This window comes from Gadus morhua, chromosome 3, assembly GCF_902167405.1.
Source record: "Gadus morhua chromosome 3, gadMor3.0, whole genome shotgun sequence".
NCBI classification, from domain to species: Eukaryota; Metazoa; Chordata; class Actinopteri; order Gadiformes; family Gadidae; genus Gadus; species Gadus morhua.
Genome location: NC_044050.1, coordinates 21090832 through 21105805, shown reverse-complemented (window position 1 = coordinate 21105805; position 14974 = coordinate 21090832). Strand labels below are relative to the sequence as shown.

The following is a 14974-nucleotide window of genomic DNA, read 5'->3' as shown; positions in this document are numbered from 1 at the left end:
AACCAACTCTTCAACCATACAAACCAACCAACTCTTCAATCGTACAAACCTCTTCACAATACATGGTGTCTAGGACAATCATTTTTCCAGTGCCCTGGTCTCTGGCAGTAATTACAATTCTTACTAGAATCCCTCTTCCGCCAACCACCGTATTCAGGTCCGGGGAAAGTGGACTCACCATGTGCCTCAAAATGTTTACCTGTACGTTCAGAAAATGTAGGCCTGACAATATCCAAGTTCCCTTTTTTTATGTGTGAGAACATACTCATCGGCCAACACTGCAGCAGCTTGGGGACTTAAGTGAGCTATCAACTCACACAATTCCTGAAAAGTCTCTACTTCCGAGGCCGTTCACTATCGATTGAACTTAACCATCTGCCGCACAAAGTCAGTATGAGTCTGGTCTTCCCACTGCATTCTTTACGCTTTCATAATATTTACACTCCGACACAGTCAAAGAAGCATATGCCTCCAGTGCCTTACCTGTGAGTACACATTGCAACAGCACTTTGCACGCCTCGGCAGACCAGGTTTGAGAGTGCCACCCACTCGAACAGGGAAAAGAAGAGGCCTGGATCTTTCTCTGAATTTAGGAATAAGCTTTAGATTGGAGACATGAAACTGACCGCCAGCTGACAATTTTCCTTCCGTTACCTATACTTTATATTGTTTCAGTTCCAGTTGTTTAACCTGAATACTGCTCTCTTTGTCAAATTTTAACAATAAGAGCTCTTTGTGTTGTTGAAATTTTAAACTTGCTTGTATATCAACAGAAACAGACAGTGGGCTTACTGAGCTCTTCCAACAGAATTCTTTCTTCCACCATTCTACTTTTCTTTCAAGCGTTTATCAGTCACTTCAACATTAAAGTATTCTGCCAGCTTTAACAACTTTTCCTTGGTACATCTATCCAATTCCTCCTCTGATGGAGCCTCAATAAATTCCTCTACCAAAGACGCCATTTTTTTATTTACAGTGAGAGGACAGTCAATGGTGCCTGGTTTAACTTCCAAAATGGCCCAAAAAAAAAAAAAAGAGTTCAATCCCCCACCTATCTCAACCACAAACTAACTAGCTCCACACTAGTCTTCAAGTGGTTACTTGCGAGTGGTTATTATACACCAAAATCAGAGGGTAGGAAAAGCCACTGGACCAACCAGCGACCCCCCGGAGCCACTGAGGTGTTCCTGAACTCTGGTTAGAGCTCTGCCCACTTTCACCACCACGCTAATGTTGAGAACAAAACGGATTCCCTAAACAGAACCCGCTGACTAAACCTACCAAGGGAACAGAACTCAAAAACAAGGCCAAACCAAATGCAAACCAATGTTGCAATTAACGAAGGACTGATGCACTCTCCTTACCCAACAGCAGAGGCCATTACTGTGTGTATCCCCACAGTCCCATTGTCATCACTTCTAACAATGTCAAAACCAACTTTACTAGTTTGACGAGCCCCCACTTTGCATTGAACTAGCTTATAATTCATGACAAAAAAGGGGAGACCACAGAGAAGTTTAAATTAAGCATATTTATTTAGAAACAATAACCTCTATAAAGAGATAAAGATAAACCATGTAGATCAGTATCATCAGTAGTGTCTGTAGTGTATGTGTAAGTGTGAGTAGTATAGTATATCAGACCCATATAAAGAACCAAAATCCCTTCTGTCTTGGTAGGATGAGAGAGTGTGAGATTGCCTAGGCAGCCATCTTATACAAGTGTCGATGAGCCTGATTGGAATTGAGATCAGGTGTCTTGGATCAATTGCATTGGTCTGGAGAAGAGCAATACATTTCTTTCTGCATCCGATACGTTTTTGCGGGAGCCAATCACCATGCTGGCTTTTCCCCTTGGCGCGCGATTGGCTGGTATAACACAATGACAACAGGGTAGCGACGGCAAGCAGCCAATCAAGCACAGAGCCACTTGAACTAAGCACGTTGATCACGCCTCTTGTGCTGAAGAAAATGACAGCAGCTTCCTCAGACCAACGTGCAATCTACAATTGAGCTTGGTCTGGCAATAGCCAGACTATGTAGCAGCCCTACTTATGTAGTTTGTTCACCAAAGTAATGACAACAAAATGACGTGACGAAGATCCTACATTTTCAAAAATCCAACCCCAGACAGAGCAGGGGGAGGAGCCGTGTGTAAGAGGATTCTTCATAAGTTTGATTCGCTTGTGGTTGGACCGCTCCGGGACGCCTAGGGGGGGTTCATAACACAGAGAAAGAGAGGGTTATTATTTTTAGACACACTCAAATTGTAACTTTCTTTTGCCAGTCCTGAGAGACACAGTCTAGTAAAGAGAGGGTGATCGAAGAAGCGGTTGCAGGGCTGAACCGGGATTGATACCGAACAGCCCATGGACTCAGTAGTGAACTCATTCTGACCTGCGGCTTACTGTATCGGATTTTACTGGTTTGTGGACGGACGCGGGACAATAATTTGGCATACTCTTCTCTCACCTGTAGGGGGAAGCAGAACACCATCAACAGATGCCATTGACACAAAAAATATCAAGTATCAATACCCCCCCCCCGCCCCGACACACAAACACCTTGTCCTACCTGCTTTGACAGCAGACAGTTCAGGAGGAAGATCAGTGCCCCCTGTAGGCCGTTCAGGATGGTGAATATGTATGCGGCCGCCAAGTCCCCCTCCTTAAAGAGGAAGACCCCAGAGAGCCACATCAGGCCCAGCACACACAGCTGAGCTATAGCCCCGACTGTAAAGGTTCTAGAGAGAGAGAGAGAGAGAGAGAGAGAGAGAGAGAGAGAGAGAGAGAGAGAGAGAGAGAGAGAGAGAGAGAGAGAGAGAGAGAGAGAGAGAGAGAACAAATACATTGTAAGGGGAGTGAGAGATAAGATAGGTAGAGAAGAAGGACATCACCCCAGATAGACGATCAAACCAGTGATAAAATAGAATTGTGATGAATCTTCAAGGACTAATAAGAGCAAGAGGTGTGGTTTGGACTCGGATCTTTGTAAATGGTTCATTGTCTGTTGAAAGGGAGGGAGAGAAGGAGGCGGTGTGATGGAAATAGAGAGACCCCATCCAGACTGAATCGCCTTTTTATCTCTCTCTGTCCCTCCCTCCCTCAGTCTAATGCCATTAGTCAGTGCATCTGGCAGAGGGTTGTATTTATGACAGTATGTACATCAGATAAATGAGTCCATGTGGATGCTGACCGTATTTTGTGCAGGTGGGTGAGGTCAACATTGATGCTGGAGAACTTCTGGGCCAGCTTCCAGATGGTGATGCTGAAGAAGACCACGTTGAGGCCAATGACGACACACACCGGCCCGAAGAAGCTCCAGATGAGGCCCTGCTCTGTCGTCAGCCAGCAGCTATGGGAGGGACACGCACGCGCGCACACACACACACACACACACACACACACACACACACACACACACACACACACACACACACACACACACACACACACACACACGCCCACACACATACCATGACACACATACCAGGACTTTCCTAAGGAGCAGGATATCACACACTGGCACATGCACGGGCATGTTTACAAAGATAGAACAGTCCCTGGGAACAGTCACTTACTCAGACGGAAAGCACGGAGCTCCCCTTATTTGTCTTGCTTAGATGGTCACATACTGTCAGTGGTGCGCACACACACACACACACACACACACACACACACACACACACACACACACACACACACACACACACACACACACACACACGTACATACTAGGGATGGGCACGGTTATTTGAGTATTCGATTATTCGAAATTACGTGGGTATAAAGTTAATTAAATACATTCATTAGCTTTACTAATTACATATTGTTCATTAAACATATGCCATTTAATACCTGGAATACTTGGCTATACCGGCAACCTCCGTTCCAGTGGAGAGAGTCTTTTCCACGGTGGGCTTGATTGTAAATCGCCTCCGCACCCGCCTATCCCCCGAGCACGTAGATATGCTCATTTTTTTAACAAGAATGAGTGATGCAGTAGGTGGGCTGATGTGTTATGTTAACTGGAAATGTTTTAGACATGCTGTGTTTCCGTCGTAGACATAATATATTTTTGTTGATGTTCTGTTAAATGCGCATCATGCGTAATGCGAGGCAGGCCCAGGCGCTGCAAGTGGAGTTCAAGTTGTTATCCAAGCCCACCAGTACTTTGTGCCTTAAATTTACTTTAATCTAATTTCAGTTTGGGCCTTAAGTATGCAATACTGTTCATTCATAATCTTGTCAAAAATTATGGTTTTGTTTCAACTCGTTTCGATTCGGCATACTGATTGAGTGTTTTTTTTCTTCTAAAATGCTCAATAAATTTAACAAATTGGATTTGATTTCCTTAGTACATACACACACATACACATAGACAAACACACACACACAAAGATAAACACACACACACTCACACATAAACAGATAAACCCATACACACACACACACACACGCACACATGCAGGAACATACATACAAACACACACAGATAAACAAGCACAAAGACACACACACGGACAATCGCAAACACACGCACACACACACACACCACAAATACAACCACAGCCGCCCTTACGTACTATTGGTCAGTGCCGTATCCCGTGGGTCTGCTGATGACCGAGATGATGACGATGACGAGGGGCGTCCCGTAGCCCACGGTGTATAGGTAGCGCGGTCGGATGGTGGTGTTGAACACCAGGACCAACATGCGGTACAGGTGCACGCCCTCCAGCAGCATCCAGCTGAACGCCCCCAGGAAGAAGAGGTGGAGCAGGCCTGCCACCAACCGACATCCAACCTGGGGTGAAAGCAACGGGTCAGAGGAGAGTCTAAACCTATACAGTGGCTGTAGCAACAGCTTTCCAATAAAGGCCACTCCGTGCAGTCATGCGTCGTTCAAAACAAATCAAAGTCGAGAGGTGAGTATAGGGAGAAAGTTTACTTCAGGCAAGGCAAGGCAAATTTATTTATCTAGCCCTTTTCATACTCGAGGCAGACTCATAGTGCTTCAAATAGAAAACGTGTCATACAATAAAATAAGTAAAAGAAAAAACTAGTAAAATAGATAAAATAAAGGCAAAGATAAAAAAGCATTTTAGAAAGTGCAATGTATTTAAGATCAGATCAAAAGTATCTCTGGTACCCACGTCGGGACTCCAACCCGACAAAGGAACTTGGTCCTTTCTCTGGGACTCCAACCCGACCTAAAGGAACTTGGTCCTTTCTCTGGGACTCCAACCCAGATTCTGAGGCTCCAACCCGGATTCTAGGACTCTAACCCAGACAGAACTTGGGTCTTAAACCCTTATTCTTTCAACAGTCTCTCTGGTATCAGATCATGTATCTCTCTGGTAAAAATTGAAGTTAAAAGTTAAAAAAGCATTTAAGAAAATGCAATGTATTTAAGATTTAGCAGAAAGCTAAAGAAAACATAAAGTCTTCAGAGTTGGGACAAGTTATAAATCCTCTGGGAGTTTATTCCAGCTATTTGTTGCAAAGTAACTAAATCGTTCTTTCCCATGTTTCGTGTTTACTCTGGGGATAATTAACAGATTGGTCTCAGAAGATCTGAGTGGTATATGGCATATGTAATGGCAGCATATCAGCTAAATATTTTGGCCCTTAACCATGTAGGGATTCATAAGTTAGCAACAAGATTTTAAAATCAATTATCTGACCTACAGGAAGCCAATGTAGCGATTTAAGAATTGGTGTAATATGTTCAAATTTTCTGGTGTTTGTTAGAACTCTAGCAGCAGCATTCTGAACAAGCTGTAGTTTTCTTAGAGGTTTTTTTTGGGAGACCTGTAAGGAGACCATTGCAGTTTACAGAAAAGAGGGATTAACTAATGGATGGAAACTTGTTGATGGTCATTAAATCAAATAAATCAAATATAATGCACGAAGATGTTTACAACGCTGACGACAACGGCGGTAAACAGAATATATCAGGAGCGCCATTAAGCCCCTCTGTCCACATCTCCCTCCATCCAAGTGCCCAGGTATATAGATTAAACCCCACCCATCTTTCAATCAAACGGAAGTGACATGAACCAAAAACAGCGTGAGCAACCTATCAAAATAAACCAATAAACAAAACAGACTAAATAAATACATTTTGGCCACTACAGTATGTACTCAGTCTCTAAGTGTGGGTGGTTATGTCCTGTATATGTACTGGGTTGAAACACGCGGCCCTTTGACCTCAAAAGGAACTTCCTGGTGGAGGACAGTGAATGACGATCTGTCTGTCATTTCATTTTCCCATTAAAGGTGCAAACCTGGGGTTGGGTCTTGGAGATGCCTGCGAGGAAGACGAGGTCGGCCAGGAAGAGGCAGATGCAGAGGTGGAGGTTGATGGTGTTGCGGGTGCCCTTGATGGAGCGGCAGAACATGAAGGTGAGGATGCACAGGACCAGACATAGCAGGGAGACGACCAGGCACAGCTTGGTCAGCAGCATGAGGCCAAAGGTGTGCTGAGAGGGGAAGAGATCAGAGCCCATTAGACCAGATTAGATTAGTCTAGATCTAATAAAATGAGATTGCATCAGATTGGATCCACAAAGAGTTTGCTCAAATTAGATAACCCTAGATTGGATTGGATTAGACAAAACTAGACTAGAAAATAGAACATAGACTACATTATATTAGATTAAACTAGACTAAAGTAAACAAGATTTGATTAAATTAGACAAAACTAGAATAGACCATAGACAAGACTAGATACTGTTAGATTAAACTAGACAAGAGTATACTAGATTAGATTAGATTAGATTAGACTAGATTCAATCGTTGTGGGTGTGCGTGAGTGTGTTTGTGTGATTGTGATTGGTCGGTCCCGGGTTCCTCACGTTGACGGGGTAGAGGGCCATGAGAACGGCGAAGCTGCTGAGATGGGTGCAGCTGCAGACGGTGTGGGAGGCGTTGGAGGAGACCTGGGTGCAGCCGCGGGTGGACCAGGCCCCGCCCTCCTCCTCCTTCCCCTGCAGCCCGCCTCCCACAGCCTTCCAGTAGGCACAGGTGTAGCTCACCTCAGCGGACTCATTCAGCTCCTGACGATGGCACACACACACACACACACACGCACACACGCACTTCTTTTGCCTCAGATCTTTTAAAAACCAGCTTTAAAATAAGTCCATGCATTTGAGGAGATGTTGGTGCCTACCTTCAGGTGTCGTAGGGTGAGAATGACAGGCTTGTCTAGGTGCTGTGTGTCAGGGTTGGAGACCAACGCCGACACCACCTTGGAGAAGAGCTGGTAGCTGGGCTTCCTGTCGTTCTTTTCGGGTAAGGTTATCTGCTCAAAGGAATGGTTCAGCATGGTCTCCAGGTTCTTATAACTCACCAGAGCAGCGAGCGCGAAACCTGCGGACGCAGGGAGAAGAGATATGAACTCAAGTCACAGCAGGAGTGGAGGCTTGTGGGTGAGATGAGAGACTGAACAGAGGAGAGAGGAAGGGAGAGGAGGGGAAGAGGGGAGGAGAGAACAGAGAACAGAGTGTTTGCCGAGTTGTTTTTTTCTACCAGGGTAGGTTCCGCTCCCGATGGCCGTGCTCCAGTAAGTTTCCAGGCTGGCGTCGGTGTTGGTCAGGTGCACCGGCCCGCTCGGGGGAGTTGTCTTCTTCCACACCGTGATCGTCGTCTCTACACACAAACAAATAGGACTTACGCAGTGGCAGGGCTCTTCGCATCACATTGATGGAGTTCTTCGTGAAGTGTCTCTCATTGAAGGGGAAGAGGATTAGGGGTTGTAAGTGATAATGAATAGGACATAATTGTGGTGTCTGTGTTCGTGCAGTCACCTGTCTGGCTTGTGTTCAAGCTGGTTTGGTCCTCAGTGAGTTGGGGGCCGATGAGTTTGATGGAGTCCTCCACTGCGCTGAGCAGGCTGCTCACGGCCGCCACACTGTCGCCCGTATGGTTGCTGGACAGGACGTCCGCTGTCAGGTCGAAGAGGCTCTGCCATGTCGCAGCAGGACAGAGGAGACACGGGATTCAGGAGAGCAGCACCGCTGTGTGTGGGTGTGCATGTGTATGTGTGTTTTCGGGTGTGTGTGTATACATTCTTTTGTGTATGTGCATGTGTGTGTGAGCCCATATGCTGCGTGTGTGTGTTTGTGTGTGTGTGTATGTATGCCGGTGCATGAGAGTGTTTGTGTGAGCGAAGTGTGTGTGTCTGTAAGTGCGTGCCCATGCACTGCCTCTCTGTAGTTCTTACATTGAGGAGCACCGTGGGTCCAGTGGTCTTGTTCCCATACTGGTCCGGTCGGGCCAGCGCTAAACAGCTACGCTTCATTTGGGACAAGATTTCTGCCAGACCTCCATAAAGCTGGGGAAAACGAGAGATGCCCAGAGAGAGCAGGCTTTAAAGATACTTCTAAAATACTATGCCAACAAAGTAATGACATAGTGATGCAGCACTTGGATATTAGCAAGGCAAAACATGCACTGCACCCATGCCACTTCAGTTAGCATACATTAATGCATTATGAGCAGAGCACCCTCATAAAGCAAGCACGTCACCATCACCTGCGTTGACGCTGCAACGGGCCCCTCGAACTGGTCACATTTCAGCTCTAGAACAGAAAACACACATGTCTAAATGCCTGTGATCATGTGAGAGTGAAGTCAACCGCAAGATTCAAGAGCTGTGTGTGTCCGTGGTGTGGGTTGTGTGTGGGTTGTGTGTGTGTGTGTGTGTGTGTGTGTGGGTTGTGTGTGTGTGTGTGTCTGTGTGTGTGTGTGTGTGTGTGTGTGTGTGTGTGTGTGTGTGTGTGTGTGTGTGTGTGTGTGTGTGTGTGTGTGCGCTAATAACCAGGGAGATACCAGTGAGCAGATGGAAGTTCTGGGACTAAGAGACGGAACAAACACCTCCTTAAACTTTCACTTCAAAAAACTGTCTTATGTATATCCCTGATCAGCTGCCATTCAGTGATTCAGGAAAGAAGAACATACATACTGGCAAAAACTCTAATGAATTTGGTAATTTAAACATGTAGTTTAAATTAATTTAGAGTAGCTTCACGTGTAGTGAACTACTTTTGCGGTGTTTGTGTAACTTGGCTTTCTACATTTGACTGGGTGGTAGCTTCTGTGTAGTGAAGCTTCATTTGTGGCACATGAAAGGCCTCACATGAAAGAGTGGGGCCTCTTTGAAGGAGTATTTGTCATAAAAGTCATACATTTTGCGACATATTGTTGCAAATAAAAGTCCAGCACTTTAAGACGGTTGTCTTCCAGCTTATTATATTTCTATGACTTGACTTGTGACTTGCTTGACCAAAGCTATGACTTGACTTGACTCGACTTGAGTCGGAGTAGTATACTTTGGCCTTAAATGTTGTTGCACGAGTAATACCAGCAAAGCTCTCAGCCCCAAGTCAATGTAGGCAATTGCAACGTTTTCTACTGCAGCAATTTACTCCATGAATTATTTCTGAACTAGAAAATTCCTCAAGAACAAAACGACTCAATCCATCCAGGAAGTTTTCCACTATAAATCACTTTAGTCTGGTCCACTTTCTCCCTCCCACTGTTGGATAATCACAGGCAACAATTGATAGCTAGAACTACAACTCAGGACAGAAGAGTATTGATAAATGTTCATACTGCTACTTTTCACAAAATGGTGTAGGTGCATTACCCAAACATGGAGTCCTTTCGTTGCCATAGTTAGTGAAGCCGGTTGGACACTCACACCAGAAGCTCCCGTTGGTATTTCTACAAGTGCCATTAATGCCACAAACACCTTCATTTGCCTTTGCACCATCCTCACATTCGTCAATGTCTGGTGGGAAGTTGAGGGGTTGAAACACAGTGGAGGAAGACTCATTATACTGGATATGGCTGAGAAACAGTTACAGCTGTGACAGAAAAAACAGAAACAACTTCCACACAAACAAATGTCTCACCAATGCAGGTGCTTGTAGCATTCTGCTTCGTATACCCTGAGTGACAGGTACAGGTGTAGCTTCCGATGGTGTTGTTGCAGTAGGCATTGGAACCGCAGATGTTGTCCCTGGAGCACTCATTGGTGTCTGTCAGACCATGGGAACACAATATGGATGTTTCAGATCAAGCATGCATTGCGTTGTCTCGCATAACATATGCATTCTGGGATAAAAACATCGGAATTGTGATAACTTCCCTATGCGACATGTCACATCAGCCTGCGGCATTAGGCGAGTTTCAGATCGTCTGCATTTGCACGCATGCATGCACGAGACTTGAGAACATCCGCCAGAACTAGTCAGAAACTCGTCAAGTTCCCACAACGTCAAGTCGGACACAGGTGCACTTCTAATTTTCTTAACAAGCATAGTTTGGGAGAGGGCAGGCCTCTTTGATAAGTGTTATATAATTTCTCACGTGGAAAGTTCCACGTGGTAATTCCAACCAGCCAGGGCAGTGTCTTATGTCTGCACTTATTCAATAGCAAATGCCCAGAAAAATGCCCGGAAGTTGTTTTCCTGAAACTGCCGCGAGTTTTGAAAGCCAGGTGACTCGTCGCATCTGAAGTTATCACAGGTATTTCTGACGCATGGGAAACGAAGCCGCATGCCTCATCGAAACCAAGCCTATTGACCGGTGTTCTGCCAATTTCTGCTACCTATCAAATTCTGCTACCTAGGTGGTTCTGCGCATGCGTATGACGACGCTATTGAGTATTGGTGTAAAATACACATTCGGTACCCCTGAAATTTCCAATAAAGACGTTATCATACAGTATCAAAATATGCACCCCATATTCATACAGTGTACATGGGGTGAGTAGTGGTGTGAAATAACGTGATTCTGTAGCGGGATTGTTTGATAGAGGCATGTGGTCTACAGATTAAATTCGCTACCCAACACATAAGGTAGCACTTTTTGATAGGGTAGAATGATTTGATAGACTCCTATACTGCATTACAGGGGCGCAACTGCCTACTTTCTGGGGGGTATGCAGACACATAGCAGGCGCCCCCCCCCCCCCCCCCCCCTTTTTGATCTGGGCACAAATTTGGCCTAAAACACACTCTGATATTGAATAAAAAAAATCATTTTGAGTGCACCAGGACAGATATCCGGTGTTTTCTTTAGAGGCAGCCTTTCTAAGATGCTCTGTCAGTGTATGTCATTATGTCAGTGGTTTTCAAACTGTGAGGCGCGCCTCCCCTGGGGGGCGCCAGAGTTCCTCAGGGGGGGGCGCGACGTGAGAAAAAATAAACCAGAAAAAGTAACGGAAAAAAACGCAAAGACGAAGACGTCGAAATCGTTCCCTATTCACTCACTCACTATTCCTTATATAGTGTTTATTTATTTAGTTTTTATAAAATTCCAACGTAAAGGACGCATGAAAGTATGAGGGCAGTGACGGTAAGAACGTTGATAACGTACGTCTCTATTTACGCACGAAATGGGAGCATAACCTTAAGAGGAGTTTTGGGAAACGCACAGAAATTTACGAACGTTCGATAGATTATCCGTGAGAATGTTCGTACGAGCCTGGATCCATCGTTATCAGGAAACTGGGCCCTGAGCTATTGGTCAAAACACACACTCCATGAACAGTGTATTATGCAGACATTATTACAACAATGTCTATAGCGACTCTAAAGGCCGGTTTACAGTCCTCTGTAAAGTGCTGTACGTAGACACAAAGAGCCCTCTCCGTAGCCGGAGAGCCTGTCGGAGACCCTCACCGTAACTTACGTGCGCATCCAATATTTTTTAACTATCCGTCTACGCAACGGAGACGGCGAGGGCTTTGATTGGTCATCTAACAAAATCATTTCCGGACTCTCTTTTCCCAGTTTGACTTTGCACCTTATTTACTTTGTACATAGTTTACTTTGCGCGTAATGGACCAATAAAACTCCAAATAAGATTACAACACTATTTACATGGTTTGGAGTCAACATATAAGATCGATCAGGTGGCGAATTGCATTGCGTATCCGACATGCCGACGGAGAACTTCGAATGCTTGAGGGGTCTACGTAGTTACGGAGTCGGATTACGGATTAGGCAGTAGGGGTAGTATACTTTGGCCTTAAATTTTGTTGCACGAGACAAGATACCAGCAAAGCTCTCAGCCCCCAGTCAATGTAGGCAATTGCAACATTTTCTACGGCAGCTATTTACTCCATGAAATATTTCTGAACTAGAAAATTCCTCAAGAACAAAAAACGACTCAATCCATCCAGGAAGTTTTCCACTATACATCACTTTAGGTCGTTCCACTTTCTCCCTACCACTGTGGGAAGATCTCAGAAAAACAATAGCTGTTGCAATTGATAGCTAGAACTACAACTCAAGACAGAAGAGGTTGCTATTGATAAATGTTCATACTGCTACTTTTCACAAAATGGTGTAGGTGCATTACCCGAACATGGAGTCCTTTCGTTGCCATAGTTAGTGAAGCCGGTTGGACACTCAAACCGGAAGCTCTTGTTGGTATTTCCACAAGTGCCATTAATGCCACAAACCCTTTCATTTGGCATTGCACCATCCTCACATTCGTCAATGTCTGGTGGGAAGTTGAGAGGTTGAAACACAGTGGAGGAAGACTCATTATACTGGATATGGTTGAGAAACCTTTTTACAGTTGTGACAGAAAAAACAGAAACAATTTCCACACAAACAAATGTCTCACCAATGCAGGTGCGACTTGTAGTATTCTGCTTCGTATACCTTGTGTGACAGGTACAGGTGTAGCTTTCAATGGGGTTAGGGCAGTAGGCATTGGAACCGCAGCTGTTGTCCCTGAAGCACTTATTGGCGTCTGTCACACCATGGGGAGGGACCACACACGAGGACATAGAGGAATGTTATTGGCCCACACAAGATGGCAGTATAGATTGCCGAAGTCCCGCCCCTTCTGGTAGACCCCCATGGGACCTATTGGATCATAAAATATGAATGGGCTACAATGCAGAGAACGTAATTATTTACTGGTCCCAGTCTTGTTATGCCCCGGATTACACATATGTTGTTTGTGGATTTAAATTATAATTTTTCATGTCAAGAGTTTGACCGTTTATTGTGCAGTAGTTCAGTTAAAAGGTGTAGAGAAAGCACAATAGGCATGTTTCAGATCAAGAATGCGTTACGTTGCCTCGCATAACGTAATGCATTCTGGGATGAAAAAAATCGGAAATGTGATAACTTCCCTGAGCGACATGTCACATCAGCCTGCGGCATTGGCCGGTGTTCTGCCAATTTCTGCTAGCTATCAGATTATGCTACCTAGGTGGTTCTGCACATGCGCATGACCGTATATTCGAAAGAAAGCGTTTTCATCTCTCTTTGAACCGATGACGTTTTCCACAAAGGTTAAGGAAAGGAGGCATAAAGCTTAGAAGATTTGACTATTCATAGAGGCCTCTTTCATGGCTTTGAGCCAAATATTAAACAGTCAACTCAATAGCATGAGACAATGAGTTAATGATGAACAACTAGTAAGGATTCATGGGAGATACAGTATAGCTTACAATTATAAACATCAACTGATAACTTCTCGCTCATGTTCAACCATCGCAAGCAGTGGTTAACCCTAACCCTAACCCTAACCCTAACCCTAACCCTAACCCTCTAACCCTAACCCTAACCCTAACCCTACTGATTCATCTGATTCAGAAAAGAAGCGCAAAGGTCCCTGCGGCTGCGGGCATCCGTACTTAGTTGTTATCAAGTCTAGTCTCCCGAACTATCTGTTTTTCTGGTTTTATGTCATAGCCTACGAACTTCTGAGGGGCTTTCCAGAACGCCCTTATTTCGGAAGAAGGGAAGGTTTACGTCAAAACACGTAAGAGCTTCCGAACCTCCGAGCGTTTTGAAGGCGGCAATTCACCACTCCCTGCGACTGGCGTGGACAAGACCAACATTCTCCCCATCGGCATAATTGAAACTCTCCACATGCCCCGACTTATAATGGTATTCATCTCTATCGATGCTGTTATCCTCCCCTTGGAAAAAAGCTGTGAAGTGGAGCAGAGAGATTGCCATTTCTGTGCCCGAGTTCCAAGTACAGGTTGTTACATATATCAATCGCGTTGAGAGCAGTGAAGGTTTGTAGTTCACAAAGCGGCCTCTCACAAAACCTAACTTTATCAAACTTCTTCCTGATAAATTGTAGTTTTCTTTGCACGAAAAGTATCTTGAAGAACCACAAACAACGTATGTGAAATTCATGGCACAATTCAAACGGGACAAGAAAATAATTTTCATGTCGCCATTGAAATACATGCATCAGAAATTAATTTTGAGGACCCATGTACCGGAAATAGAAATACGGGACTACGCCACTCTATACACACACACACATACCTCCGGAGAATCGGGCTTGTAAGCACTGGGTCCTCGCGATGGTCATAATTTGCCCTCACAAGAATTTACCCAAACAGGAACAGGAACGTACCTGAACACAGGTCGTCGATGACATCATGGTTGATGATAAACAGGTTTAACCCAGGTAGAAACTTGCAGCAGAAACCCATCAGACTGGTGAAGCACATTGCGTGGTGTCCACATATATCGATATTGTCCTCTTCACAATCTTCTTGTGTCACTGTGTACACATATTGAGTCATTAAGTGGGAGGTACTTTTCAGAATCAATAGGCAGGTATCTTGCTAACGTTTTTCACATTTAACATTTAGCAGACATTTATTTCCAAAGCGACTTACTACCATTCATAAACACATTCACACACCGACGGAGGAGTCATCCACACAAGGCAAGCTGTTAGGGTTAGGTGTCTTGCTCAATCACATATCGACACTCTTGGAGGAGCCGGGGATCGAAAATAGCAACAATCCGGTTACAGGTCCACTCGCTCTTCTTCCTGGGCCAAGCCAACCCTGAACCATTTGGCTGGGAGTCGCACACTTATGCTATCCATTTAAAAAAAACAAAGGAGGATGACATAGTTACCGTGGGCATCAACTACTCGGCAGAAAGAATAGGAACCCTTGAGCACGAACAG

General features: G+C 44.8%; 1 protein-coding gene across 1 annotated transcript; it reads right to left on the bottom strand.

Annotated features, from left to right (window-relative positions):
• Positions 1 to 1513: 1513 nt before the first annotated feature.
• Positions 1514 to 14974, bottom strand: LOC115539902 (CD97 antigen-like). Its single transcript, XM_030350779.1, has 18 exons — positions 14923 to 14974; positions 14408 to 14557; positions 12644 to 12772; positions 12374 to 12517; positions 9919 to 10044; positions 9651 to 9794; positions 8537 to 8583; positions 8226 to 8336; positions 7810 to 7966; positions 7532 to 7651; positions 7173 to 7372; positions 6856 to 7056; positions 6286 to 6480; positions 4585 to 4802; positions 3195 to 3353; positions 2574 to 2742; positions 2397 to 2471; positions 1514 to 2208 (listed from the first exon to the last, which is right to left on the bottom strand). Exons 2-18 carry the CDS (start codon positions 14502 to 14504, stop codon positions 2167 to 2169), a joined length of 2334 nt encoding a protein of 777 aa, XP_030206639.1. The 5' UTR covers positions 14505 to 14557; positions 14923 to 14974; the 3' UTR covers positions 1514 to 2166.

What these genes read in the sequence shown, in the direction of transcription:
- LOC115539902 (XM_030350779.1), bottom strand. Translation starts at nt 14,504, where the DNA reads ATGTGCTTCACCAGTCTGATGGGTTTCTGCTGCAAGTTTCTACCTGGG. An exon ending in CCGTTGCAGCGTCAACGCAG is followed by an intron (nt 8,337 to 8,536) that starts GTGATGGTGACG and finishes CGTTTTCCCCAG; the next exon opens with CTTTATGGAGGTCTGGCAGA. An exon ending in CGGGAGCGGAACCTACCCTG is followed by an intron (nt 7,373 to 7,531) that starts GTAGAAAAAAAC and finishes CTGCGTCCGCAG; the next exon opens with GTTTCGCGCTCGCTGCTCTG.